Here is a 25,550-nt window from a genome sequence, read left to right as displayed (position 1 = left end):
ACTGGTGGGTTGGGGATTAGAAACTTGAGACTCTTCTTGGGAAATGGTTGTGGCAATATAACATGGAGAGGTAAGCTTTATGGAAGTTGGTGATTGATCTTAAGTATGGGTGCGTGTGTGTGTCTGTGTAAGCCCGTCGGGGAGGGGCGTTACAAGGGGTGTATGGAGTGGGAGTTTGGAAGCACATACGAAGAGGTTGGAGGGTATTTGCTCGACACACTAGAGTTGTGATGGGTGACAGATCTAGAATAAAATTTTGGGTTGATTTATGATGCGGAGATCGAGCTCTTAAGGACACATTTCCTTCAATATTCTGGATTGTGTGTGAACAGGAAGCATCAATTGCAGATCTCGTAGAGATGTCCGGTGACTCAATCTAGTGAAATGTGAACTTTATAAGGGCAGTTCATGATTGGGAAGTTGATAGTTTCATTGATTCTTTCAGAACCTTGTATGCCATGAGACTGAGCAATCAGGGCACAGATAAGCTGTGTTGGACACTTGCTAGAAAAGGTGCTTTTTCTTTCCGCTCATTTTATAAGACCCTCATCAATCCGCAGCAAAATAGCTTTCCATGGAGAAGTATTCGGAGAAACAAGGCGCTTCTTAAGGCTAACTTTTTTGCTTGGACAACTTCACTGGGCAAGATCTTGATAAAGAATAATCTACAAAAATGTTGGGTGATTGTTGTGTATTAGTGTTGTATGTGCAAAAAGAATGGTGAGACTGTAGATCATCTTCTACTACATTGTGAGGCAGCTAGATCACTATGGGATGATGTCTTTAGAAGATTGGAATTAGCATGGGTTCCTTCTACAGTGGTTGAGCTCCTAGCCAATTAGAAGAATTTGGACGGGATTCCATAAACCTTAGCCATGTGGAAGATTATTCCTATATGCATTCTTTGGTGCCTATGGAAGGAACAAAATGATTGAACTTTTGAAAATAAGGCACGAACATTGGAGGAGATTAGAGTGTTCTTTGTTAAAACTTTGTTCCTTTGGCGAGTGTTGTAAATTGTAATGGCCTAAATTTTCATGATTTTCTTGTTTGTATCTGTCCCTCTTAGATAGGTGTAGACTCTTGTATACCACCTGTGTACTTGGGCTATGTGTATTTGCGTATTAATACAAATATCTTTTACTTCTCAAAAAAATACCTAACTTCTTTTGGGGAACAAATTATCATGGAATTGTACGAAGGAACAAGAAAAGGCAGTGGTCTACCAAAGTGCAGTTGGCTCCTCCATATTCTATTACCAAATGATAAAAACACATTACCCTTATAGAAACATAAGTATCTCGACACTATAGCAAATATAAGACTCAAAATTAAGGCTGTGCAAAATTCTGAAATTTTCGACTCCGCTCGACATGCTCTCCGATTCCGACTCCGACGAAGTCGAAGTGGACGGAATTCGGAGTCGGAGTTCAGAGTAGCTCCAAATAGGGTGTCAGAGTCGGAGTTCAGAGCTTATTAGAGCTCCAAACTCTGACTCCAAATTTTTTTAAAAAAACCCAGATGTAAAACGACATCTAGGTTTTTTTTAAAAAAATTAAACGACACCGTTCCACAGTTTCATCACACGTGGGGTCCGAAACCCAAGACCCCGCTTCCCTTCTTCCTTCTTCCTTCTCTCTCACATCTCACGTCTGAAACAGTGAAGCGTCTCACGTCTCTCTCGCGTCTCTGTTGTTGCCGTTCCTCTTTGCTCCTCCGTAGTGCGCGACTTCAATCCGTGCTTCAGCCTCCATTCAGCTTCAACCTACGGTGAGAGTGAGGGGTTTCGAGCCCTAAAATTAAATCAAGCAATTTAATTTTATGTACACGTCTCTTCCATTACTCATAGCATGCACGTCTGAGTATTTTGTTGTATTTTTGTGAATTGGTTTTGTAAATTTGTAGTAAGGAAATGTGTTTGATGAAATGTATGATGTGCTTGTAAGTTGTGTTGGCATGCAATGTGTTTGATAAAATGTGTAAGAGATGTTACTCCTTCAAAAATCAATGTGTAAATTTGTAAATGGGCTTATTTGAATCAAGAAATGAGCTCTCTGCATTTAAGGATCACACAAGAGACTTCCTTGTACAATCAAAAGAATTTTGTTTTTTTTCTTTTCACTGTGTTATATATTTTTGCTTTTTTTTTGTGTTTTATATTGTTTCTTTTTTCTCTACATTTTTGCTTATTTCCTTCTTTTCAAAAGCAGAAGGAAATGAGACTTTGACACAACACAACCCATGTCAACACTAGTAAATAAGCTACAATCGCCATCTACATCAGTCCCTTATTTAACTATATGAGACTCAGTTTAACTTGGTCAGTTAACTACCTGAAGTTGACCCCTGAAACCAAACATTTTGGCAAAATAATTTACTTGATTTGTGTCCCTTTTACAGAACTAGCTTTGAAGTTTCTTTCTAGGCCTTCACAACTACTAGTTTTCTTTTTCCTCTTTCGTGTGTATTTCGTCGCTTAAGACAATATATAACACGAAGTAAATTCTGGAATTTGATTTTGTTATCCTTTTATTCATGAATTGGCTCGAGTTTTAAACCTTCCTGCATGAAGCCAGTCCCCCTCTTACTGCTCTAAAATAATGATGTCTTGATGATTTAAAACATTAGAATGTAAGTTCTGAGTGTCTGCAGATTCTAAAGAGAACCTCAATCAAACCAGTTACAAGGAATGGCCATGTTTCCATGTAAGGTGTGTTCTAGGGACTGCATTTCATTGCCTCTTACCTAAATATAGAAAAATAAAAAACTAAAAACTAAAACGGGTACTGTTGAATATAAAAATAAAAAGTTGTCCTTTAAAAAAAAAAAAAAAGGTTATGACTTTTGAGAGCATGCAACACATTCTTTTTATTGCACTAGGGCTATGCAGTACTCTTTTATAAATTTTCCAGTGGAGTCTATATTGGAAGACCACATATTTTTGCGTTAATTTAAATGTTTAATATAGCCTAGTTATTTTTTAAACTAATTTTTTGCTTCTAATTTATTTTTTCAGCTTCTTTGGTTGTGATATGGATCCTAGACCTAGTCGAGATGATCGTCCACAAGGGGATGTGGCGGATGCCAATGCAACAACTCCTACACCGGTGGGTACTTCCACCCCTAAAGCCACATCTAGGGCAGCTACATCTAAAACAGCTACATCTTGTGCGAGTAGTCGACTCCCACTCCCAGTAGATATAGAGGATGAGGATATGTTCAACGAAAAGGAGGAGATGCCCATTGAGCAAGATCAACCACCACAGCCTTCTATAAAGAGGTCGTGGACATGTGAGCATTTCACCAAAATTCCTGTTGATATTGCGAATCCGTTAGCAAGATGCCATTACTGTGGGCAACTTTGTGGATGCCATTCGAAAAAAACAAGGCACTAGTGTGTTAATAACACATCTAAATGGTTGCCAATGATATAAGATCGCGAAGGGATTGGCGGCCACTGATCAGACCAACCTCAGTTACCAAACTTCTACAGCCACTGATGGTACATAGACTAAGAAATTGGTCATCCCTCAATACAGTGAAAAGATGTTGACGAACATGTTTGCAGAGATGATAATTACTGATGAGATGCCCTTTACCACAGTCGAGAAAAAAGGCTTTCAAAAGTTTCTAAACTTTGTTGAGCCACAATTTCCCATTCCATCACGGTATACGGTGATGCGAGATTGTATGATGAGGAAGATGTTTATTACCACTGGCCAAAGAGTGTCGTTTACAACTGACACATGGACGTTCATACAGAACGTCTGCTACATGTGTATCACAGCACACTACATTGACAGTGAGTGGATTTTGAATAAAAAAATTATTGGCTTTAAAGAAATTGTGGATCATAAAGGTGCATCCATTGGGGCGAAGATGAATGATTGTTTAAAGGACTGAGGAATTTGAAAAGTACTGTGTATTACAGCTGACAATGCCAGTGCCAATGAAACAACAATTGATTGGTTTAAGCGGAACACAACGGTAAGAGATGATGACATTCAGGCCCACGAGTTTATTCACGTTCGATGTTATGCTCATATCATCAACCTCATAGTTGTTGAGGGGTTAAAAGAGGTTGATGATTCCATTACCCGAGTCCGTAGCATTGTACGATATGTGAGGGGTTCCTCTCAAAGGCTTGCCAATTTTAAGGCAATAGCAGAAGATCTTAAGATTGAATATTCTAATATATTGTGTTTGGACATTCCGACTCAATGGAATTCTACATACATGATGTTGAATGTGGCACAGAAGTACCAAAAAGCATTCGAGCAGATGGAGGTCAAGGATGGAGGCCTGAGATATGCTTTGTTGGAGCCAACAGGACAAGGGCTCAGTGCGCCAAACGCACATGATTGGACCAGTGTAAGGTACTTTGTTGAATTTCTAAGAATTTTTTATAACATAACCATACGGCTATCTAGATCCAAATATACAATTGCGAACTCATTCTTCAGTAAGCTCTCGGAGCTTCACTTTCACTTGAAAAATAGTTGTATTGATTCTGGTGGATTGTTATCTAATATGGCTACAAGGGTGAAGACCAAATATGATAAATATTGAGAGAATATTGAGAAGATAAATAGATTACTATTTGTGACTGTGATCTTTGACCCCCGATATAAGTTGGCCGTTCTAAAATTTTGGGTAAATTCTGTCCTCAGGCAGTGAAGGCTGCAAAGTTCATTAGAGTGCTAAAAAGTGATATTGATGACCTATATAATCACTACAACAATAGTTGCCAGCCTTGATCCGCAGCTGGTAGCTCCTCACATTCTAGGCCGACGGGGTCGACAGCTTCCTCAGGTGATACTGACCCATTTGTAGGGGTTAAAGGACATTGTATTATGCAACAGTATCATCAATTCATGTCAACAAAGAATATTATGCAGTGTACATCTGAGGTTGAACGATATTTTATGGAAACTGTCGAGGCACCTAGTGATGTATTTTAGTTATTAACTTGGTGGAAGGTTAATTCCACCAAGTATCCAGTCCTTTCCCGTGTAGCCCAAGATGTGCTAATCATTCATGTCACTACGGTTGCCTCAAAGCCAGTATTTAGCACTGTAGGTCACGTGTTGGATACTTATCGGAATTAATTGTCACCGTCAACCGTGGAGGCTCTCGTTTGCACACAGAATTGGATAAGTGAAACGCTCATTGGACTAGACACCGTTGGCGTTGATGCCGAGAGCTATAGGCTTAAATCGGGTAAGTTTATATGTTTTTAAATCATTATTTAATTATTTTTAATGTTTCTAACTTCCTACTTTTTATGATTTTATAGACCTAATTGTGAACCCTAACATAATTGCCAATGACTGAAAGTCTGAGACGGACGCCCCTTGAGAGTTGAGATGGAGTTGAGAGAAACCCCTTTCTTGGTAAGAATCAAATTCTACTTTTACCGTGTTCAATTTTTTATTATCAATTTTTTTCATTTATTAATTGCAACTTTCTATCTTCATTTCAGGCATGACCAATGGACCATTGAGATTTGAGTGAAATTCATGTTTAATATTTATGTAGTTATATTTCAAGACTAAGTCAATGTTGTTATTACATTATAAATGGGACTGTTATGACTTATGGCTATATCATACATGTTATTTAATTTTTAAACTATTATATTTAAGATTTTTTTTTTCTTTTCAGTATTTTTTTTTTTTTTGTATAGGTTTGGACTTAGGCTTTGGTGATCATATTTATGTAGTTATATTTATGTAGTTACATTACATGGTGCTCGATCCGAGCAAAGACTGAAACAAGGACCCACCTCATGATACTCTTATTTAGGCTGCATTGATTTTTGTCTTTTTCTTTTTCATATTCTCCAATATTAATTATCTTCTTTACAATTAGGATTTTGGCCAATCGAGTCATGTTGCTTAAAACTTTTATTAGTATCAAATTCTTCATTCTTTTGCCACATGTAAAGTTTTAAATCTTTTGATATATATGGTAGTACTGGTGTCCCAAATGCATTTTAATTTGTTTCCACAACGTCCTATATACACAAAACAAACATCCTAAGCCGATGTACAACTCGATCTGTAAGAAACGTAGAGAAACAAATGGTCAGACTCCGATTGGAGTTCGGAGTTTGGAGTTTCGACCTCCGATCGGAGTCGGGCTCTAACTCCGTTCGGAGTCGGAGGAAAAATTCCGCCCCGAATCCGTTCAAAAACAACAACTCCGACTTCATCGAAGTCAGAGCCCAACCCTACTCAAAATGTTGCTCGCACTGAGAGGTACCTTGCTTCACAACATGAGACACTACTGATACGCATTCTCCTTCCTGCCCTGAAAGATATACCAATTATGATGTTACATAATGATCTATGAGAAATCGATATTGTTAGCATACCTAGAACATTCTACAATATAGAAGGGCAATGGACAAACCTTCGAAATTGGTTGGTATATATACAAAAGCCAAGATTCGCCCAACATCTTCTTTTGTCAAGGTATAATCAGGTGTACCAGATGACACACGTACAAAGTCTCTGCAAGAGAAGCCAAAAAAATGGGGGTGGAGATCTGAATCGTAAAATGAAAAAACCTAATTGAACATCGGTAATTTTCATGGGATAAAAGGTCCATATCAGTGTTAAGATGAAGAAAATTTAAAAAAAATTAACTTTAAAACACAATTAGATAGGATAATATTTTAAATGCAACAAAAGACCAAACAAGAACATATCTGAAAGAGGAAAGTAAGAAACAAAAAACTTCAAATTATAAATGATCTAGGCCCATAATAAACATGATCTATCAAACAAAATCATGGGAAACTTAATTCCTTGAGCATGCAAGCAGCGAAACCTCAGGAGAAGGTGAGATTTTCCAAGAGAAAATACGTTTGTACTAACCCTGTATCCTTAGTCTCGCGTAACCATTCAAACTTGCTGGGACCCTCTCTTCCTCCCAGATAATCACCAACTCCTTTGACAGTATTTCCTTCAACAGCATCTCCAATGATTCGGACATTACTCACTGATGGAGGAGCTGCCATCATGACACAAGATCAATAACATCCAAAAGAATGCATTTTGGGTTTTAACACGAAAGGCAAAAATAAGAAATTCAATAAAAAAGAAACAGAATAAGGTTAAATAGCACACATTATGAAATCCAATTGAAATTGATGACTGCTATGCTACATTTGATGGCAAGCATTAACTAGATCAAAAATCACAGCCACATACAATGAGCTCTAGCTCACATGAAACCTCATCCCCTATAAGAACATATGGAGGGTGTTGCAGCAGGTTAAAAACACACCAGGTTCATGTCTCTTATCAAACAAAAAAAGAAAAACATGCAACCACAGAAAATCAACACCATCGCTATTTCCAAATAAAGCACAGATAAGATGACCCATAATTCAATTCCAGGGCAATTTGTATCAGTATTGGATGGGACCATTCACTTCTCCTTCCAGCCAAGCAGGACAAGGGGTAATTATGGTTACATAAGGAAAATTCGATAGCAAGCTCTCGAGTTCTCATAGTTACAGTGACCATCAAGTACAAGTTCAAGCCTAAGCACCTCTTCCATATATTTACAACAAGCTTTAAGAATCTTTCAAGGATGAGAATAGATAAGATAAAGAATGGGATGGTGTAGGGAGGTAGCAGTAAAATGGTTCCTCAGTCAGCTCCTCTTTTTCAGATCATAACACTCTATGTTAGGCCTCCAATTGATCAACACACCCTACATTCTGTAACTATTTCTAACCTAGCATCTCTTTTGCATGGACAGACCTCAAACTAAAATGTTAATAGATCATGTAATTTAGTTGGCAGATTTTGTTTCCTCCATAGTGCAGTATCAAAAGACCTACTACGAGGAATTATGTTCCCCTTTTAAAATCCTCCACAAAACAGAGTTTTTTATTGGACTTCAGATAAGAAAACCAGTAGCAAAAGTAAACATAAGATCATCACTTTCAGGGTCTCTGCCCCAGCTCATTGTGCTGTTTTATTCCTTTGTTTAGGTGCTGTAAACTGCCTTTCTTTGTGCCATCTTTTCTGGGCTTCTTACAAATTTACTGAAAAAACACAAACACGTCCCCAAGCAAATCCTGGAATTTGCATTGGTCCATGAAGAGGCAGCAATTGAGCAACTTTAGAACACCAATCCAAGAGTATATCTGGTTAGCAAGAGCACTCTGCAATCTCCAACCCCAACATGCATATAAACAATGTAAAACAAGCTAATCGGAAGACTAAGTTGCAGTTTCAAAGCCATTCAAATATATTCACAAAGGAAAGTCAAAAGATCTATTAAAAGGAAGACAAATTGATCAAGGTAAATTTTAAAAAGTAGATTATGAAAAAAAAAAATGAAAGAAGATTTACTCCCCCCACATACCTGCTTTTACAGAATCTGTGTATTTATATTGAGGTTCTCCTTTGGCACCTTCTTCTGTTACAGGTGTATACATAAAAACCAATCTTGAATCAATGTCATCTATAGACAAGCGATACTCATCATCCTCTGCTCCAGTAATTACCACGGGGCTGCTGTTCCATTTTTTCCTTAACCAACTGAAAAATGTGTATTATTTTGTCACAATAATTTATATATACATGCATCATGCAATCATGCAATCATACATGAAATCAGTAAATTTATATGAATAGTTGTGTGGAATTAAATGTGTGTAATGATTTTAATAATGCAACTCACCTAGCAACACCTTTCCCTGGAGTCCCACCACACCATGCAACCTCAGCATAACCCCTAATGGTATTTCCCTCCACCAATTCCCCAAGTACTTCAAGGTTCACAACCTTTGGAATTCCAGTTCCTTTGCAAGATAAGAAAAGTGAAAGGAAAAATTAAACAGGGAAAAAAAATGCACTAAAAGCATGATACAAGTTGCACATAGGGAAACTATAGCAATAACGGTAGGATGAATCTAGATAACATATTTGGACTGAGAGTTTAACCCATAAAAGAGATATATACAAAAAAGCAAATTAACATAACCATGAGGGAAAAAGGCAAAGCATTTACTTTTTACTTTTATCACACCACACTCTTCTACTTATTGAGACATAAAATTAGTCATGCAGATAGAAGCCCAAAGCAAGCTGGCACTGTTTGACTGAAATACTAAAATTTCAACAAATAAGAAAACCTTGAAGAGGAAGTCGGGGAAATATCAGAAAGAACAGATGAATAACTAGACCTTTTGTTTATAAGTGAGAATAAAATTTTATTAATAGAAACTATAGGCATATGCATAGCCCAACCACTAGGCACTAGAGATGGATACAAGCAAATTATGATTGACTAAAATGAACCTCTAAAATCAAATTAAATCTCAGAAAAGACAAAGAAAGAGTATACCTGGTGAAACTGGTGAGGATAGGGCAAAAATACAAGGATACTTTGTTTCTCCGAGTAGGGGTGTACATTCCACTTTCAACATTTTACCAATGTCTTCTTGCTTTGGCCAGTAAACCTGGCATCGCATCATGCAGCACGACATAAACAAAGAGACATTAACAGCAATTCGAAGTTAAAGTGTGTGGCCGCGTGTGTGTTATAAGTAAAAGTTCAAATACAATAATAGTACCAAAATTCATTACCTCTCCAGTAGCATCAGGAATTGCAGAAAAACCTGAAAGCATTCTCTCTCCCACAAACCATTGATAGCTTAAGACTAAGTGTGGGTCAGTGCTCAATGTGCTATCTTGGACAAAAGTAAAGTGACAGCGGCAAGCATCTTCTTCGAAAGGCTGATCAACAGAAGCTTCCTTGAGCACGTACCCTGAAGGCAAATGATCCTTCCATTGCTCAACAAGAAAGTGAAGAGTTGACTCTGCCCATGAATCACAAATGCAAAATTACAACTTCCATGTTCATTAATATTATTTATAAACAAATATACAACTCAATTATTTTGCACAGTTATCCTCACACACAGAATATCTAGTTACATCGAGCATTGCCAAACTCATACCACATGCTAGAACCTTTATGTAAAATTCATTTTAAATTTGAAAAAGTATTCCTGACTGAAAACACAATCACAGGTGTAGAATTACTGATACATCTTTTCATCAGTATCAAGTTATCAACTATTCTCACCAGATAGTTGTTGTTGGAACTCCCAGTAAATGTCACCAGAATATACGGGAAACTATGAAATGTTGCAAATGTCTATTTTCAAACATTATGAAGTTCATTGTAAAAAGTCCTGCGTACTTGGGCTATGCCTATTATTGTTCACCAACAAAATTCTTCATTACTTGTCAAAAAAATGAAGTTCACTGGAAAATAGCAAGATAAATTCTGTTTGGATTCTTACCACATTAAATATTCAATAAAGTATTGCAGCTAATATGAAGAAGCAAAGCTAAATTTTCCAACTTAAATCAATAAATTATGGTGTATACCAATGACAGAAAAATCACTTGGTTTACTGAATTTCAAAATATTTGTACATCAATTTTTAGCGGCATCAGTGGCAAAGATAATGCACTAGGAACCATGAATATTCCAAAACCCTAGAGTGAGAAGGCAGGGATGCTGTCACAATTGGGTCATCTTGAAGATGACTTCTATTTTCCCCTAGTTTTTGCATCACGATGTTGATTGTACTTTACTCGTGTTGCACCCCTCGTTTTAAGTATCTGGAAACGCCGCGTTTAGAGAAAACCTAGGAGAGAGAAAAACATAGAGCACCTAAATAACGCTGCCACCCTCACCCACCCTAGACCAGCGAGTGACACCTCACCGCCAGCACAAACAAGGTCAATGGGCCCCAACAACTTCATCGAGGGCCGTCTGGCGTAGGTCCTCTCTCTGGCAACCTGGTTTTTTTTGCAAAATTTGTTCCGTCATTTTTACAGAGGCAATATCGACTGTCTATTCTGTGCTCCCGCCATCTCCACCGCCACAGACAAGTCCGACGGGCTCCAGCGAACCCATTAATCTCCGACATCGGTCCCTCTCCAATGACCGTATTTTTTGGCTACTTCAGTTTCGCCGGTGCAAATCTAGTATCACCCACTCACCGTCGGCTCCTTTGGTCGTGCCGTTGACACAAAAAGAGTCATTGCTGGGAGTACTCCAACGCCAAGATCTGTTGTTCCCATATTTCTTCAGCTCTGTTCTTCGGTGCACCAAATTTGTCTTGCATTGTGCTTGTATCTCTACATGAACATTCGTCGGGAATGAAGCTAGGAAAGCCCCTGCATTTGATACCGAAGCTTTGAAATAATATGGGTCAGGTGGTGCATTTTTGGGTGGAATCAAAGGCTTTTGAGTTTTTACCAAAAGCATCGAGGTCCTCATTGAAAATTGAGAGAAGCAGAAGGGTTTGGAGGTCTCTAGCTATGTAGCGTAGTGGTATAGGATGGTTGGTGGCCACGGTGGAAGCAGTATTACAGGCGGGGAGAAATTTGGAATTCTCAAAACATTTGCACGAAGGGAACAGAGCGTTCGTGGTTCAACGATGCTCCAATGTTCATGATAGGTATCGAACTGTCATCAAATATGGGGGAGGCAAACGAAGTGTTGTAATCATTCCTGAAGGGTGTGAAGGTCAGGGCTGGGAGAAGTTTGCTGTTGAATTACGCAGAGTTGCAGATATGTTTTTTTTCCTTTTATGCTGATGGGTCAAGGAAGGAAAGCCAAAAGAGGACATCCGATCATGAGAACATCAACTTGGCGAGGCAATCATATGCGGCAGCTGTGAAGACGAGTCAAGCATCGGTGACTCCGAGTGAAGGGAATTGTTTAAGTGGTTTGCAGATCACGCAAGCCCAAAACTAGCTTGTTGAGATGCACAAAACCTTAAAGGAAATGGAAACCCAGCTTGTCGAGTTGAAGGCAGCAATCGCTTTCTTGTGTTCAAAAATAGACTTGCCTTCAGTTGGAGGCAACATGGTCGTAAGAAACAAGCCTAAGATAGGCCCGAATCCTTTAAGCTCAAATAAAGGAAAACGAAAAATTGGATTCGGCTCTGTCCCTATAACCAGATCCAAGAGAGTGTGGCAGGTCAAAAGGAAAGCTGGGTTATTTGAAGTGGGTTTTACGTCGGGTATCGGGGTTGAGACATCCTTAATGAAATGCCCTTCGCCACAGGTGATACAGGAAAGACCGATAGTCTGTGTTACACCCTTGCTCAGCCTCGAAGACACTCCCACATCGGAGTTGAAAGATAATGGTGTAACGCTGAGGTTTGAAGGAGATGTCCGTCAAAGTTGCACATATAGGGTCGCCAGAGGTGAAGGGACTTGCTGCCTACCCAGAATCTCCAATGGAGAGTACCAATGGAGTTATCGAGGAGGCACAGGATTTGTATACGGGTTTGTCGTTGGTGCTTTGGGAGGGTGAATGTTTAGGACCTGGTGTTCTGTTGGGAACCATGTCAGGGGAAGATGTTGTCCCATTGGTATCTCTTCCTCCATTAAACAATATAGTTGGATCATCATCGAATTGGATTTTGCATAAGGTTAATGAGATCTAGCATATCGTGGGACTCTCACACGAAAGATGTGAAGACCAATTTAAAACACTACTCACTGCAATTGAGGTGAGCCACTCGCGTGATACCAAATCAAGCTTTAAGAAAAGCAGGGAGTTGAAGCATCTTTCTTGGGGAATCAACTACGACGCCAAGGGCAATAGCTCAAGTCAAGGGAAGACTAAAGGGAGGGCATTATGAAGTCGTTCTCATAGAGGGTGTTTTGGGTGGAGTATTAGTCTACGAGAATCAATGGGTTGGGGTTGGGGTTGGGGAGGTGTGTTTTATTCCAACTCAGGCTTGATGTATTTTTGGTAATTTTTCACGAGCTTTTTGGGTCATTAGTAGCTTTCTATTATGGATTAGGTGTTTTCTTGTATACATCTAGTGTACTTGGCTACTCCTATTGATATATATAATATTTTTACGTATAAAAAAAAACAAATATCATCTGTGGACTATGAATGTGCTTCTTCGCTATCTAGTATTGCTTTTAAATTGCTTTTAGATAGGCTTTTAAATGCTTTGAGCCCTTTTATTTAGTTTTACTGTCGAGAGGAAGTTTCGAATGTTCATATCATCCATCATGCATTTCATTAAATTTCAAATACAAAACATTATAATCGAAAATGTGATGGAGCTATTTATATTCCCCAATGTACACATTGCTTTATATTCCCCAATGCTATAAATGATTGATAAAAGCTCACAAAGCAGCTATTGGAAAACATTGGATTTCCTGATTATGCACCTGCTGCATGCTCTGGACGGCAAAACTCCCAACCATCTCTAATGCACAAAGCTGTATGCGCAGGATAACGCTTTGCTAAAGCTAGCTCATCCCGGGATAGATCTGAGGTTTTATATCAACACAAAATGAAAATTGTATAGAAATTAAACTACAAGAGAAATATTAAATTGTAAAGATATTTCTAAAATAAGAAGCATACTAGAGTGAGTGACTGTGATTAGAAAAAAAAAATAGAATAAAATAAGAAAGGAGACAACACAGTTAACGAGTCAAAACCAAAACATAAATATATTACAAATACCTCTATCATTGAACTTTTTCAAGGTAGGACCAGCAAGCAAAATGGAAGCTGCTTCTAAGTGAGGCATTTTAAGAATAGGATTCTCCTCCACTCTTAAATGCTGCAGCATGACATGACACTCACAAGTATAAGCATAAATTATATGCTTGTATAGACAGTAATTAAGTAAGATATTGCCACATAATGAATCCCTCGCATTGTATCCTTGACTCTTGTACCACTTATGGTACATATAAATCAAATATTTTAAAATCTGAAAATAAATATATACATATCTATGAATTTAAATCGAAAAAACAGTAAACTGAGACTGATAGTCAATGGCTTTGCTTTAGTTGCAAGTCAAGACATTGAATGCATCAAATTTAGAAACAGCATATCCAGAACAAAGTTTCTACAGCTCCTCTTTGAACATGGTAATTGCCAAAACACCGGATCCAATTTCAAAATGATGGAAGCCAAGATTTCCCAAGGTGAAAAGTTGGACAATCGAGATACTTTAAATTGTCTTTCATCCACAAGCCCTACAAATCCTTATCTAAACTCTTGATTAGTCATTCAAATCCCTTTTCTCTATTTCTGTAAATTGCAATGTTATGCAACTAAAACTTCTTGAATCTACCATTCTCAATGTTTTGTAGATAAGTGAAAATAATGACGGTGATTTTAACCTATGCTCACTACAGTAAGTCCATATCGCATTGAATATCCTATGTGATAAACAAGAGTGCTAATGACCCCCATAAGGCTACTTGAGTTAAAACAAGAGCATGCAATACTACTTGAGAAACTAATTATGATGCAGCAGGTCTAACAAGCAAAATTCAATACTAACCTCAAGAACTGGTAAATGTGGGAAACCCTTGAGAGTTGAAATTTTGTTTTTGCTGGCAGCTAATACCTACATGACAATTGTAAAAGTATGAATCCATACATTGATACGGAGGAAGAAATAAGCTGCATAAAAACAAGAAAGAACCTGTAGTCGAGGTTGGCTTGCCATTGCAAGAGACTTCAACTTATTTTGAGCAACAGAAAGAAACTGCAAAAGAAGAGGAGGGGAGGAGGAAAAAATACACAGTTATTTTAAGCTTTCAACCACCTGAAACGTTAGCATTATTGACGAGTAATAAGGAATTTTATTGATGAGGATGATAGACAGAGCATACAGAAGAGAGACACCTACTTATGAAAGGCATACCTCTAAATTTGGAAGCTGTGGGAGGCTTGCGAGTGATGTGATTTGATTTCCAGCAAGATAGAGTTGCTGCACCAGTAATAACGTGATAAACATGCAGAACCTGTTGCATTGATAACTCCAACGAGTGCTGACTCATTGTAATTCAGAGATGAATACACATGAGACACATACCTGTAGAGATTTGCAATCCTCAAGAGGTTCAAATCCAGGCCCTTTAAAGTCATTGAAGCTCAAATCAAGAACCTGTGAAGAAACAGTACTACCAATAATCGCAAGCTATTTATTTGCAATTGTACATACAAAATTAGATAACTACTATTTTACCTTCTGGAAAAAAATGTTCACTGAATAGAATGAAGAATGAAATTGGCGTGTGTGGGTGCATGTGTCTATATGTATCTTGAATAACAAACCTTCACCCGCTTCAGTATCTCAACTCCTTCCAATGTAGACAAGAGATTGTCTCTGAGATACACAAACTGCAAAAGAGGATTATCACTACCCTTTTGTTCAATCATGCTACAAAACCGTGATCAGACACAACAGAAAAATAGTTTAGTTTGAGAAAGTTTTGAGTTTTGAAGTAGTTCTGGTTATTTTGTTTGAGACAGTTCTGAGTTTTGAAGTAGTTCTGGTTATTTAGTTTTGAGACAGTTCCAAGTTGGGTAGTAGTTCGGGTTTTACATATACAACACAGAAAAGAAAATAAGAAATCTCAAAGTAACTAAAGCAAGGGCTCCAGGAAACAACCACAGTATCCCTCTATTTCTTTTTTTTTTTTTTTTGTATAAGTAAGAAACTTTATCGATTGAATGAAACTAGGCACAACCCATGTTCACAAGAAGTATACAAAAAAGACACCTAATTACATTCTAGAAAGCTGAAAAGAAAGCAATAACTCATGAACATTCCCTCCCTTTAATACAATAGCAGCAAACCATTGAACTACAGAAAATACAAAAAAGTTTCATAATTCCCCCACAGTTCCCTCCTTGTTGTTGAAGCACCTCTCATTACGTTCCATCCATATACACCACAATAGGCACAAAGGAACTGGTAGGAACCCATGTCTTGTGACCCATGGTCAAGCCACTAGCCAAGTCAAGACAAGGTTGGACAGCCCCAAAACAGGCCCACAGGCATGCTATGGGGCCTGCCTTGACATGCCCAGGATGTCCAAGGAGGTTGGTGACCAAACCAGCCCATTCAGCATGGCCAGCACGCGCAGCCCAGCGCGCGCACGCCTCGCCCACGCCCAACGCGCGCTCAACGCGCACGCCCCGGGCCCTGTCAGCCAGCCTGGGCCATGCCAGCCATGCCAGCGCCCATACCAGCCCAGGGCCCTGTCAGCCAGCCTAGCCCACCCATGGGCTCATGCATGCCATGGGTCAACTTGGCCCATGCCAACTATGTTATTTTTTATTATTAATTTTTATTTAATTATTTATTTTCCAAGGGACCTATTGGGGGTTTTCAACTTGTAATCCTTATAAATAGGACCCTTAGTCTTTGCATTCACATCTTTTGGCAAATTCCCTAGTGGGTAGACTATTTTGTTCTTGAGATCATCTTTCGGTGCTAGAGCACTTGGGCTTTTTGGGTGCAATTCGTGAATCCCAAAGAGAGAATCACACCTTGCAATTCGTGAATAGGTGTGGTTCAATCCATCTATCTTGTTCTAGCAACTTGGTGCAATTCGTAAATCCAAGTTGTGTTTATCAATATATGAGGTTTATTCAATTCTTGTGCAATTCGTGAATCAAGTCTTGAATTATCTTGTTTGTTCTTTGGTTCATTCAAGTAATCAAGTATTATTGCTTTTGCTCTTGAGTGTTCTTCAAAGTGTTCTTCATTTTGTTCTTTGTGTTCTTCATAATTTTTGCTCTTCCAATCCATCCAAGCCACAATACTCGATCACCATAGTGTTTGTCACTTTCCATATTTGATTTGCCTCTTCAAACCCTAGCCTAGCCGAAACACACTTCCCCCCTTGGTGCAAAGTCCAATTCGGCTACTACTTGCCTTATTTGGACTTGACCTAGCCTCCACTCCCACTTACCATATTCGGCCATCTTAAGTCATTCACCATAAACCCTAGCCGACCACATCCTTACCCTAAGTCCAAAACCCTAAACACAAACCCTAGCCAACTCCATCATCTTAACCCTTGACCTAGCCATCCATCAAAAGTCCTCTTTCGCAACTTCCTTAATTTAAGAAAAGTTGACTCAATCCAATCCAATTCCATAATTCTAAGAACTCTCCTAGAATCACTCCATCCCTCCAATCACTCATCCAATTCTTAAAATCTCTCAAGGCTCCCTAAGGTGATTCTTTCCTTTTAGGAGTCTTGACTTCTTCCAATTCAATTTCAAATTCAAATCCCAAATCCAATCCCTTAATTTAAGGAATTGCAAATCCTCTTCAATTCCTTAAATCACTCTTCCTACAATCACTCCAAGTCAACTATTGACTTGTCATCTTAATTTAAATTTAAATTTCCCTCTTCACTCAAAGATTCCCTCCATCTTTCAAACTTACCATATCCATTCCTAAGCCAACCAAACCCTAGCCTCACTCTTCCAACTCATTCCCAAACCCTAGCATCATCCTAAGCTCAAACCCTAAGCCATCTCTTGCTAATCTCGAAATCCATCTTAGCCACCCCACAAAACTCTAGCTACACTACACCATACCTACCCAAATCACCATCCAAGTGGCCCAAACATCAAGGGTAACCCTTAGGCCATTTCCATTGCATCACACACCCATAATCTTAAGCCAATCTTCCAAGACCACGCCTACCCTACTTCCACCATAGTCCACGGCAACCCTAGTTGCTTCCAACCCGAACCATAACCTCGTTTCACCCATTCAACCCTAGCCTCCATCATCTTAGCACTTCACTCAAGAACAAGTCTAGCCACCCACTTTGATTTGTCTTAGCCTAAACACTTAGCCTACCCAAATACATCATCATTCCATCACTCAAACACCATCATTTTATGGAAGGCCAAGCAAGTTGGCAAGGTCACTCGGTCGTCACCTTCACTAAGGCAAGCTAGTAGACCTTAGTGTTAGGGACAAGACCGGGGTCCCTAACAGGAACCTCCTCCACGTCGCTGCCAATTGAGAGCAATGATGATGCCTATTTGAATATGCTAGAAGTTCCACCACACTCTTAGGCATGACCCAAGACAACCCAGCTCTACTGAAAATACCCGCCCATAACTCCCTTGCCACCTCACAATGCAAAAAAAAGGTGCTCTATCAATTCACCGTTGTTTTACACATGTAACACCACTCCATCACAATCATCCCACGTTTCCTTAGATTGTCAGCCATCAAAATCTTTCCTTCCTAAAGCTGCAGTCCAACTAAAAAATGCAACTTTAGGGGGTACGGGGACTCTCCAAATACCCTTCCAAGGAAACCAGATGGGCAGATGAGCTGCCAGCACTTCGTAGAAAGATTTAACAGAGAAATTTTTGCTCCCCAAATCTTTCCATAGCATTCCATCTCTCCCATTTCCTCATATCTTCTTGGAATAAAGAAAGCTGTAAAAACCTGCTATTTCATCAACTTCCTAGTCCTGCGCATTTCCGGATAAGATCATATTTCAATCTACATTACTGTAGAATTATAGAGAGATTTATGTTTAAGGATCTGTTAGCAATATTAGGGGCTAATATCTAGGAGATCTACAGCTAACAGATCAGTTTTTCTTATCCCATGATTTTAGGAGATTTGGTAGTCTGTTACCAAATCTGTAGATATAAGTTTCCTGTTTTATAGCTTTCAGTTTTAGGTAGTTCTGATTTCCTTTCTAGATTAGCTGTAAATATCCCTAAAATAGATGAGCATTATCATCTATATAAAGAGGAGCCTGTAACCTTATTTTCGATATAGTGGAATCTTACTCTTTCCTTCCACAAACAAGATGGTATCAGAGCAATCTCTGAACCCTAATTCCCTCATATGACCAAATACGGGAAACGTGATTCAAGAGCTACTGTTTCCCAAATCACCTCCAATCAGGAAGCCATGGCTTCCAACAATGATAGTAACCTCATGCCCATTACAGGACACAAACTGAATGGGAACAACTATCTCCAATGGTCCCATTCCGTAATGATGTTCATATGCGGAAACGGCAAAGATGATTATCTCACTGGAGATGCTGCCAAACCAAACAAGACGGATGAAAAGTTCAAAGTCTGGAATGCCGAGAATAATATGGTCATGTCATGGCTCATTAATTCCATGACAAATGACATTGGAGAAAACTTTCTTCTCTATGGAACAGCAAAGGAGATTTGGGATGCTGCCAAGGAAATATATTCTAACAATGAGAATACATCGGAATTATTTGAGGTGGAAAGTGTTCTTCATGACTTCCGCCAAGGAGAATTAACAGTGACTCAATACTTCAACACTCTCAATCGGTATTGGCAGCAGCTAGACTTATTCGAGGAGCATAATTGGAGTCCGAATGATGGAATCAGGTATAGACAAATAATTGAACGGAAAAGAATATACAAATTTTTGATTGGATTAAATAAGAACCTTGATGAAGTACGAGGAAGAATTTTAGGATCCAAACCACTACCAAATATCCGAGAAGCTTTTTCAGAAGTTCAGAGAGAGGAAAGTCAAAAGAAGATCATGATGGGATCTCAAGATTCTGTGACAAATCCTGAGAGTTCAGCACTTGTGGTGAGAGGGAATCCATCCAACAACAACAACGATCATAGACCAAAGAAAGGGCGACCATGGTGTGATCATTGTCGACGTCCTAGTCACACCAAGGACAACTGCTGGAAGATTCATGGCAAACCAGCAGATTGGAGGCCTTCCCGGTTTGCCAATGACAAAGAAGGACAAGGCAACCTTGCTTCCATGGATGAACAACCTCCACCCGAACCAACTCCCTTCAGCAAGGAACAGATAGAGATCTTGCAGAAAATGTTCAGCCAATCCTTGCCTGCACCAGCTCCCACTGTAGTTGGTACCGGATCCCTGGCACAAAAAGGTAATTTTTTAAGTGCTCTAAATGCTAACAAGGAGAGACTCAGTCCATGGATTATAGACTCAGGAGCTCCTGATCATATGACTGGAGATGAGAAGCTGTTTTCAACTTACACCCTATGCTATAAAAATTTAACTGTGCGAATAGCTGATGGTTCACTCTCAAAGGTGGCTGGTACAGGCTCGGTTCAAATTTCAGAGAACATCACTCTTGATTCCGTTCTACTTGTACCAAAATTAAATTGCAGTTCACTATCCGTTAGTAAACTCACTCGGGATCTCAACTGTGTTACTAAATTTGGCTCAAATCTGTGTGTATTTCAGGTCTTGGACTCGGGGAAGACGATTGGCAGTGCTAAGATGTGTTCGGGGCTCTATCTTCTAGAGGTTAATGATCCTCCTCAAGGAGCAATTCATCAATCAGATTGTTCAGTGTCCAGTAGTCCTGTTTCTTTGTCTGTGAGTCAGTCTAATAATGATAGTGCAATTATGTTATGGCACTATAGGTTAGGTCATCCAAATTTCTTGTATCTTAAGAAGTTGTTTCCTTCATTATTCCATGGTAAAAATCCAAATGAATTTCAATGTGAGATCTGTCAATTCTCTAAACATATTCGCAATTCTTATCCTAACAGATCCTACAAAGCATCTCAACCTTTATCCATGGTTCATAGTGATATATGGGGCCCTTCTAGGATAAAAAATGTTACTGGTTCTCACTGGTTCATTTCATTTATTGATGATCACACTAGACTCACATGGGTTTTCCTCATGAAAGAAAAATCTGAGGCAAACCAGATCTTCAAAACCTTCAATACCATGATCCAAACACAATTCCAAGCAAAAATTCAAATTCTGAAAACTGACAATGCCAAAGAGTATTTCAATTCCAGCCTTAATGATTATCTCATGAGTCATGGTATTGTTCACCAAAGTTCCTGTGTTAACACTCCTCAGCAAAATGGTATTGCCGAAAGAAAAAACCGGCATCTTCTTGATGTGGCTCGGTCTCTTATGTTCTCTACCCATGTACCAAAATATTTCTGGGGTGAAGCCATCCTTACTGCTGCATACCTCATAAATAGGATGCCATCTCGGATTCTTAACTTCCAGACTCCCTGTCAAATTCTCCTTCAATCCTTTCCCACTACTCGTCTCATCTCCACCATCCCATTCAAAGTTTTCGGGTGTTCAGCTTTTGTCCATGTCCATCAACAACACCGGGACAAACTTGATCCTAGAGATCATAAATGTATTTTCCTTGGGTACTCTCCAACTCAAAAAGGATATAAATGCTACTCACCGGTCACTAAACAATTCTATCACTCCATGGATGTCACCTTCTTTGAGCAACAACCTTATTTCCCCAAATCTGATATTCAGGGGGAGACTAATTTTATCCTAGAATATCAGCTTTGGGATATTGAAGAATCACCTCATGTCTCTCATAATTATGACCAAACTTGCCCATCACTAAATCATGAATCACTTTCTCCTCAAAATCTCTCCCTTGAGTCTTCTTACTTCCTAGAACCTCCTACTCAAGATCAAGCCAACAATCCACCTCAAAATCTGGACACTATTCAATCAACAAAGAGTGATGAATTGATTACCTACTCAAGGAGGAGAAAGAACCAAAATGAGATGGAACAACAAGCATCTCTTGAGCAAACCCAAGAGTCTGACTCAAGTCCTAGACCAAGTGAAGATCCACCAGGTAACACTAATCCTGAAACTAATGATGACAGTGGCCTTCCTATTGCTGTGAGAAAAGGGGTAAGATCATGCACAAAACATCCGATATACACATTTGTGTCATATGAAGGATTGTCACCGAAGTTCAAAGCTTTTGTTGCCAACCTCGACAACATCCAAGTTCCAAATAATATACAAGAAGCTCTCGGCTCACCAGAATGGAAATCAGCAGTGTATGAAGAAATTCATGCACTAGAGAAAAATGGAACTTTGGAAATCTCTGACTTACCAACCGGGAAACGCCCAGTAGGCTGCAAATGGATCTTCACAGTAAAATATAATGAAGATGGGAGTGTTAATCGGTTCAAGGCACGGCTGGTTGCAAAGGGATTCACCCAATCATATGGAATCGATTATGAGGAGACATTTGCTCCTGTAGCCAAGTTAAACACAGTTCGGGTTTTATTATCCTTGGCTACAAACCTTGACTGGCCTCTCCACCAACTAGATGTCAAGAATGCCTTTCTAAATGGAGACCTAATTGAAGAAGTGTACATGGAAATTCCCCCCGGATTTGAGACACAGACTACATGCAACAAGGTTTGTAAACTTAGGAGATCTCTATATGGGCTCAAGCAATCTCCAAGAGCTTGGTTTGAAAGATTCACAAAGGTAGTGAAGTAGCATGGCTACTCTCAATGTCAGACGGACCATACACTATTTGTTAAACACTCTTCTGCAGGAAAACTTGCTGTCCTCATAGTGTATGTGGATGACATAATCCTAACAGGAGACTATGAAGAGGAAATCTGCACCATCAAAAGTTTACTAGCTGCAGAATTTGAAATCAAGGACCTTGGGAATCTTAAATATTTCCTAGGTATGGAGATTGCAAGGTCAAGAAAGGGAATCTCTGTCTCACAGAGAAAATATGTCCTAGATCTCTTAAAAGAGACTGGAATGCTCGGGTGTAAGCCGGTAGATACTCCAATGGATCCAACTATCAAACTAGGAGCTAAGGAAAATTGTGCACCCGTGGACAAAGGAAGATACCAAAGATTAGTAGGTAAACTAATACACCTATCTCACACACGACCAGACATTGGATTTGCTGTTAGCATGGTAAGTCAGTTCATGAACAATCCAAATGAAGAACACATGGAAGCTGTGTATAGAATCCTGAGATACCTGAAACTAACACCAGATAGAGGATTATTTTTTGAGAAGAACCAAAGAAGAGATATTGAAGTGTTCAGCGATGCAGATTGGGCAGGATCAGTACAAGACCGAAGATCAACTTCAGGATATTGCACTTTTGTGTGGGGAAATTTGGTCACTTGGAGAAGTAAGAAGCAGTCAGTGGTGTCAAGAAGCAGTGCAGAAGCTGAATTCCGGGCAATGACACACGGTATTTGTGAGGGAATTTGGTTAAAAAGGGTGCTAAAGGAATTAAAAATTTCAGATAAAGAACCTATGAAAATGTTCTGTGATAATCAATCAACAATCAGCATTGCCAAAAATCCAGTTCATCATGATAGAACAAAACATGTGGAAATTGATCGATATTTTATAAAGGAGAAGATAGAGGAAGGAATAATCAAGATGTTGTACGTGCCTACATGTCTTCAGACAGCAGACATCCTTACCAAGGCTCTATCGAGAAAGGTGTTTGATGATCTGAGTTCCAAGCTGAGGTTAATTAATATTTACCGCCCAGCTTGAGGGGGAGTGTAGAATTATAGAGAGATTTATGTTTAAGGATCTGTTAGCAATATTAGGGGCTAAAATCTAGGAGATCTACAGCTAACAGATCAGTTTTTCTTATCCCATGATTTTAGGAGATTTGGTAGTCTGTTACCAAATCTGTAGATATAAGTTTCCTGTTTTATAGCTTTCAGTTTTAGGTAGTTCTGATTTCCTTTCTAGATTAGCTGTAAATATCCCTAAAATAGATGAGCATTATCATCTATATAAAGAGGGGCCTGTAACCTTATTTTCGATATAGTGGAATCTTACTCTTTCCTTCCACAAACAAGATGGTTACCATTGACTCAGCACATTACATCTGAAACAGCGGCCTGCTGATTTTCTGCCATTCTGAAAACAACTGGAAAAATAGAAAATAAAGTTCTCTCACCACACCATACATCAAACCAAAAGCTGATTCTTGAACCCTCTCCCACCTCAAAATTAGTGTGTTTTACAAACACCTTCCACCCCTTTCAAATACATTTCCAGAGGCTCATACCATAAGTACCCCTACCCTCCTTGGAACACCAACCCCCCCCCCCCAATTACAGCCATACTTCCGATCAATAACCAATCTCCACAGCGAGTCCCCTTCCAATTGGAATCTCCACAGCCACTTCCCTAAGAGAGCTTTATTAAAAAAGAACAAATTACGCACCCCCAAGCCTCCCAACTCCTTCGGACAGCACACTTTTTGCCAACTCACTAGGTGAAATTTATGTTCTTCACCTATGCCACCCCACAAGAAGGCCCTAAGCAGTTTTTCAATCCGATTGGCCACTCCCACCGATAAAGGGAATAAGGAGAGAAACTAAGTAGGAAGATTGGAAAGAGTACTTTTGATAAGAGTTCATCTCCCCCCTTTTGATATATAGAGCCGCTTCCAACCCGCCAATCTTTTTTCTACCTTCTCTACAACACCATCCCAAATATTGTTTACTTTGAAAGAAGCTCCCAAAGGAAGTCTGAGGTATTTCATAGGAAGAGAGGCCACTTTGCACCCCAACAACTCTGCTAGATGGTTGATATTTTCCACCTCTCCTACCGGAACCAATTCCAACTTTCCCAAGTTCACCTTGAGTCCAAAAACAGTTCTAAACCACAAAAGGACAGCCCTTAAAGCTTGAAGTTGTCCTCTGTCAGCATCACAAAAAATTAAAGTGTCATCCGCATACAATAAGTGGGAAATGGAAAACGCACCAGTGTTAGTGTTACCCACTGAAAAACCAGCAATAAAACCTCCCCTTACCGCTGCCTCCACCATGCGACTCAGAGCCTCCATTACTAAAACAAAGAGAAAAGGAGATAACGGATCCTCTTGTCTCAATCCCCTCGAACTCTGAAAAAATCCACAAGGTTGACCATTAACTAAAATAGAAAACCGAGCGGATGATACACAATGTTTCACCCAACCACACCACCTATCTCCGAAGCCACACCTCCTCAGCATATATATCAGAAAATCCCAGCACACATGATCATAAGCCTTTTTCATATCCAACTTGCAAAGAACTCCCGGAATACCATCCCTCAATCGGCTGTCCAAGCACTCATTCGCTACCAAAACTGAATTCAAAATTTGCCGGCCAAGTACGAAGGCATTTTGAGGCTTGGAAATGATTTTGTCCATCACCAAACTCATTCGATTAGCTAATACCTTCGATATGATTTTATAAATCCCACCTACCAAACTAATAGGATGGAAATTTTTCAACTCAATGGCACCCACTATCTTCGGAATGAGTGCAATAAAAGTAGCATTAAGGGACTTCTCAAACTTGTGACAAAAATGAAACTCATGGAAGACCTGTATCACATCATCCTTCACCATGTCCCAACACTCTTGAAAAAAAGCTATAGAATAACAATCCAGACTCGGGACTTTATCTTTACACATACCTCTCACCATCTGCTGCACTTCGAACTCCTCAAATGGTCTCTCCAACAAACTCGTTGCACTACCATCCAGCTGTTCAAAAAGTAACCCATCCAATTTAAGGCGTCACACCACAGTCTCTTTGAGAAGATCTAAATAATAATCCTTTATATGGTCTTGAATATCCGTTGGGGATTGATGCACCGTATTTCCAGATTGTATAACCTCAATCACATTATTACGTTTGTGGGAGTTTGCCATTTTGTGGAAGAACTTAGTACATTTGTCACCCTCCTTCAACCACATCAACCTAGATTTCTAACGCCAAAAGATTTCTTCCATCAACAAAACCCTTTCTATTTCAGACACCACCTCAATCTTTCTCAACAAAGACTCCTCATTGACCTCCCCTACTTCTAGAGAATTCAACTCATTCCACATAAGACTCTTTTG

At 39.3% G+C, this 25,550-nt stretch overlaps 1 protein-coding gene across 4 annotated transcripts in view; it reads right to left on the bottom strand.

The window, feature by feature from the left end:
- Window positions 1-25,550, bottom strand: part of LOC121268091 (187-kDa microtubule-associated protein AIR9-like) — a 58,926-nt gene that overhangs the window by 28,368 nt on the left and 5,008 nt on the right. For all 4 annotated transcript variants that reach the window (XM_041172220.1, XM_041172217.1, XM_041172218.1 and 1 more), the window contains 14 exons: window positions 15,163-15,228; window positions 14,921-14,992; window positions 14,750-14,815; window positions 14,528-14,590; window positions 14,384-14,449; window positions 13,549-13,648; window positions 13,248-13,349; window positions 9,612-9,844; window positions 9,370-9,484; window positions 8,704-8,824; window positions 8,386-8,561; window positions 6,882-7,017; window positions 6,415-6,515; window positions 6,265-6,312 (listed from right to left, as the gene is read on the bottom strand). In XM_041172220.1, coding sequence (XP_041028154.1) covers window positions 6,265-6,312; window positions 6,415-6,515; window positions 6,882-7,017; window positions 8,386-8,561; window positions 8,704-8,824; window positions 9,370-9,484; window positions 9,612-9,844; window positions 13,248-13,349; window positions 13,549-13,648; window positions 14,384-14,449; window positions 14,528-14,590; window positions 14,750-14,815; window positions 14,921-14,992; window positions 15,163-15,228 — 1,465 coding nt within the window. The remainder of the gene's footprint in view (window positions 1-6,264; window positions 6,313-6,414; window positions 6,516-6,881; window positions 7,018-8,385; window positions 8,562-8,703; window positions 8,825-9,369; window positions 9,485-9,611; window positions 9,845-13,247; window positions 13,350-13,548; window positions 13,649-14,383; window positions 14,450-14,527; window positions 14,591-14,749; window positions 14,816-14,920; window positions 14,993-15,162; window positions 15,229-25,550) is intronic.

This window comes from Juglans microcarpa x Juglans regia, chromosome 5S, assembly GCF_004785595.1.
Source record: "Juglans microcarpa x Juglans regia isolate MS1-56 chromosome 5S, Jm3101_v1.0, whole genome shotgun sequence".
NCBI lineage: Eukaryota > Viridiplantae > Streptophyta > Magnoliopsida > Fagales > Juglandaceae > Juglans > Juglans microcarpa x Juglans regia.
Note: the sequence above shows the minus strand (reverse complement) of the source record. Positions and strands in the feature narration are given on the sequence as shown.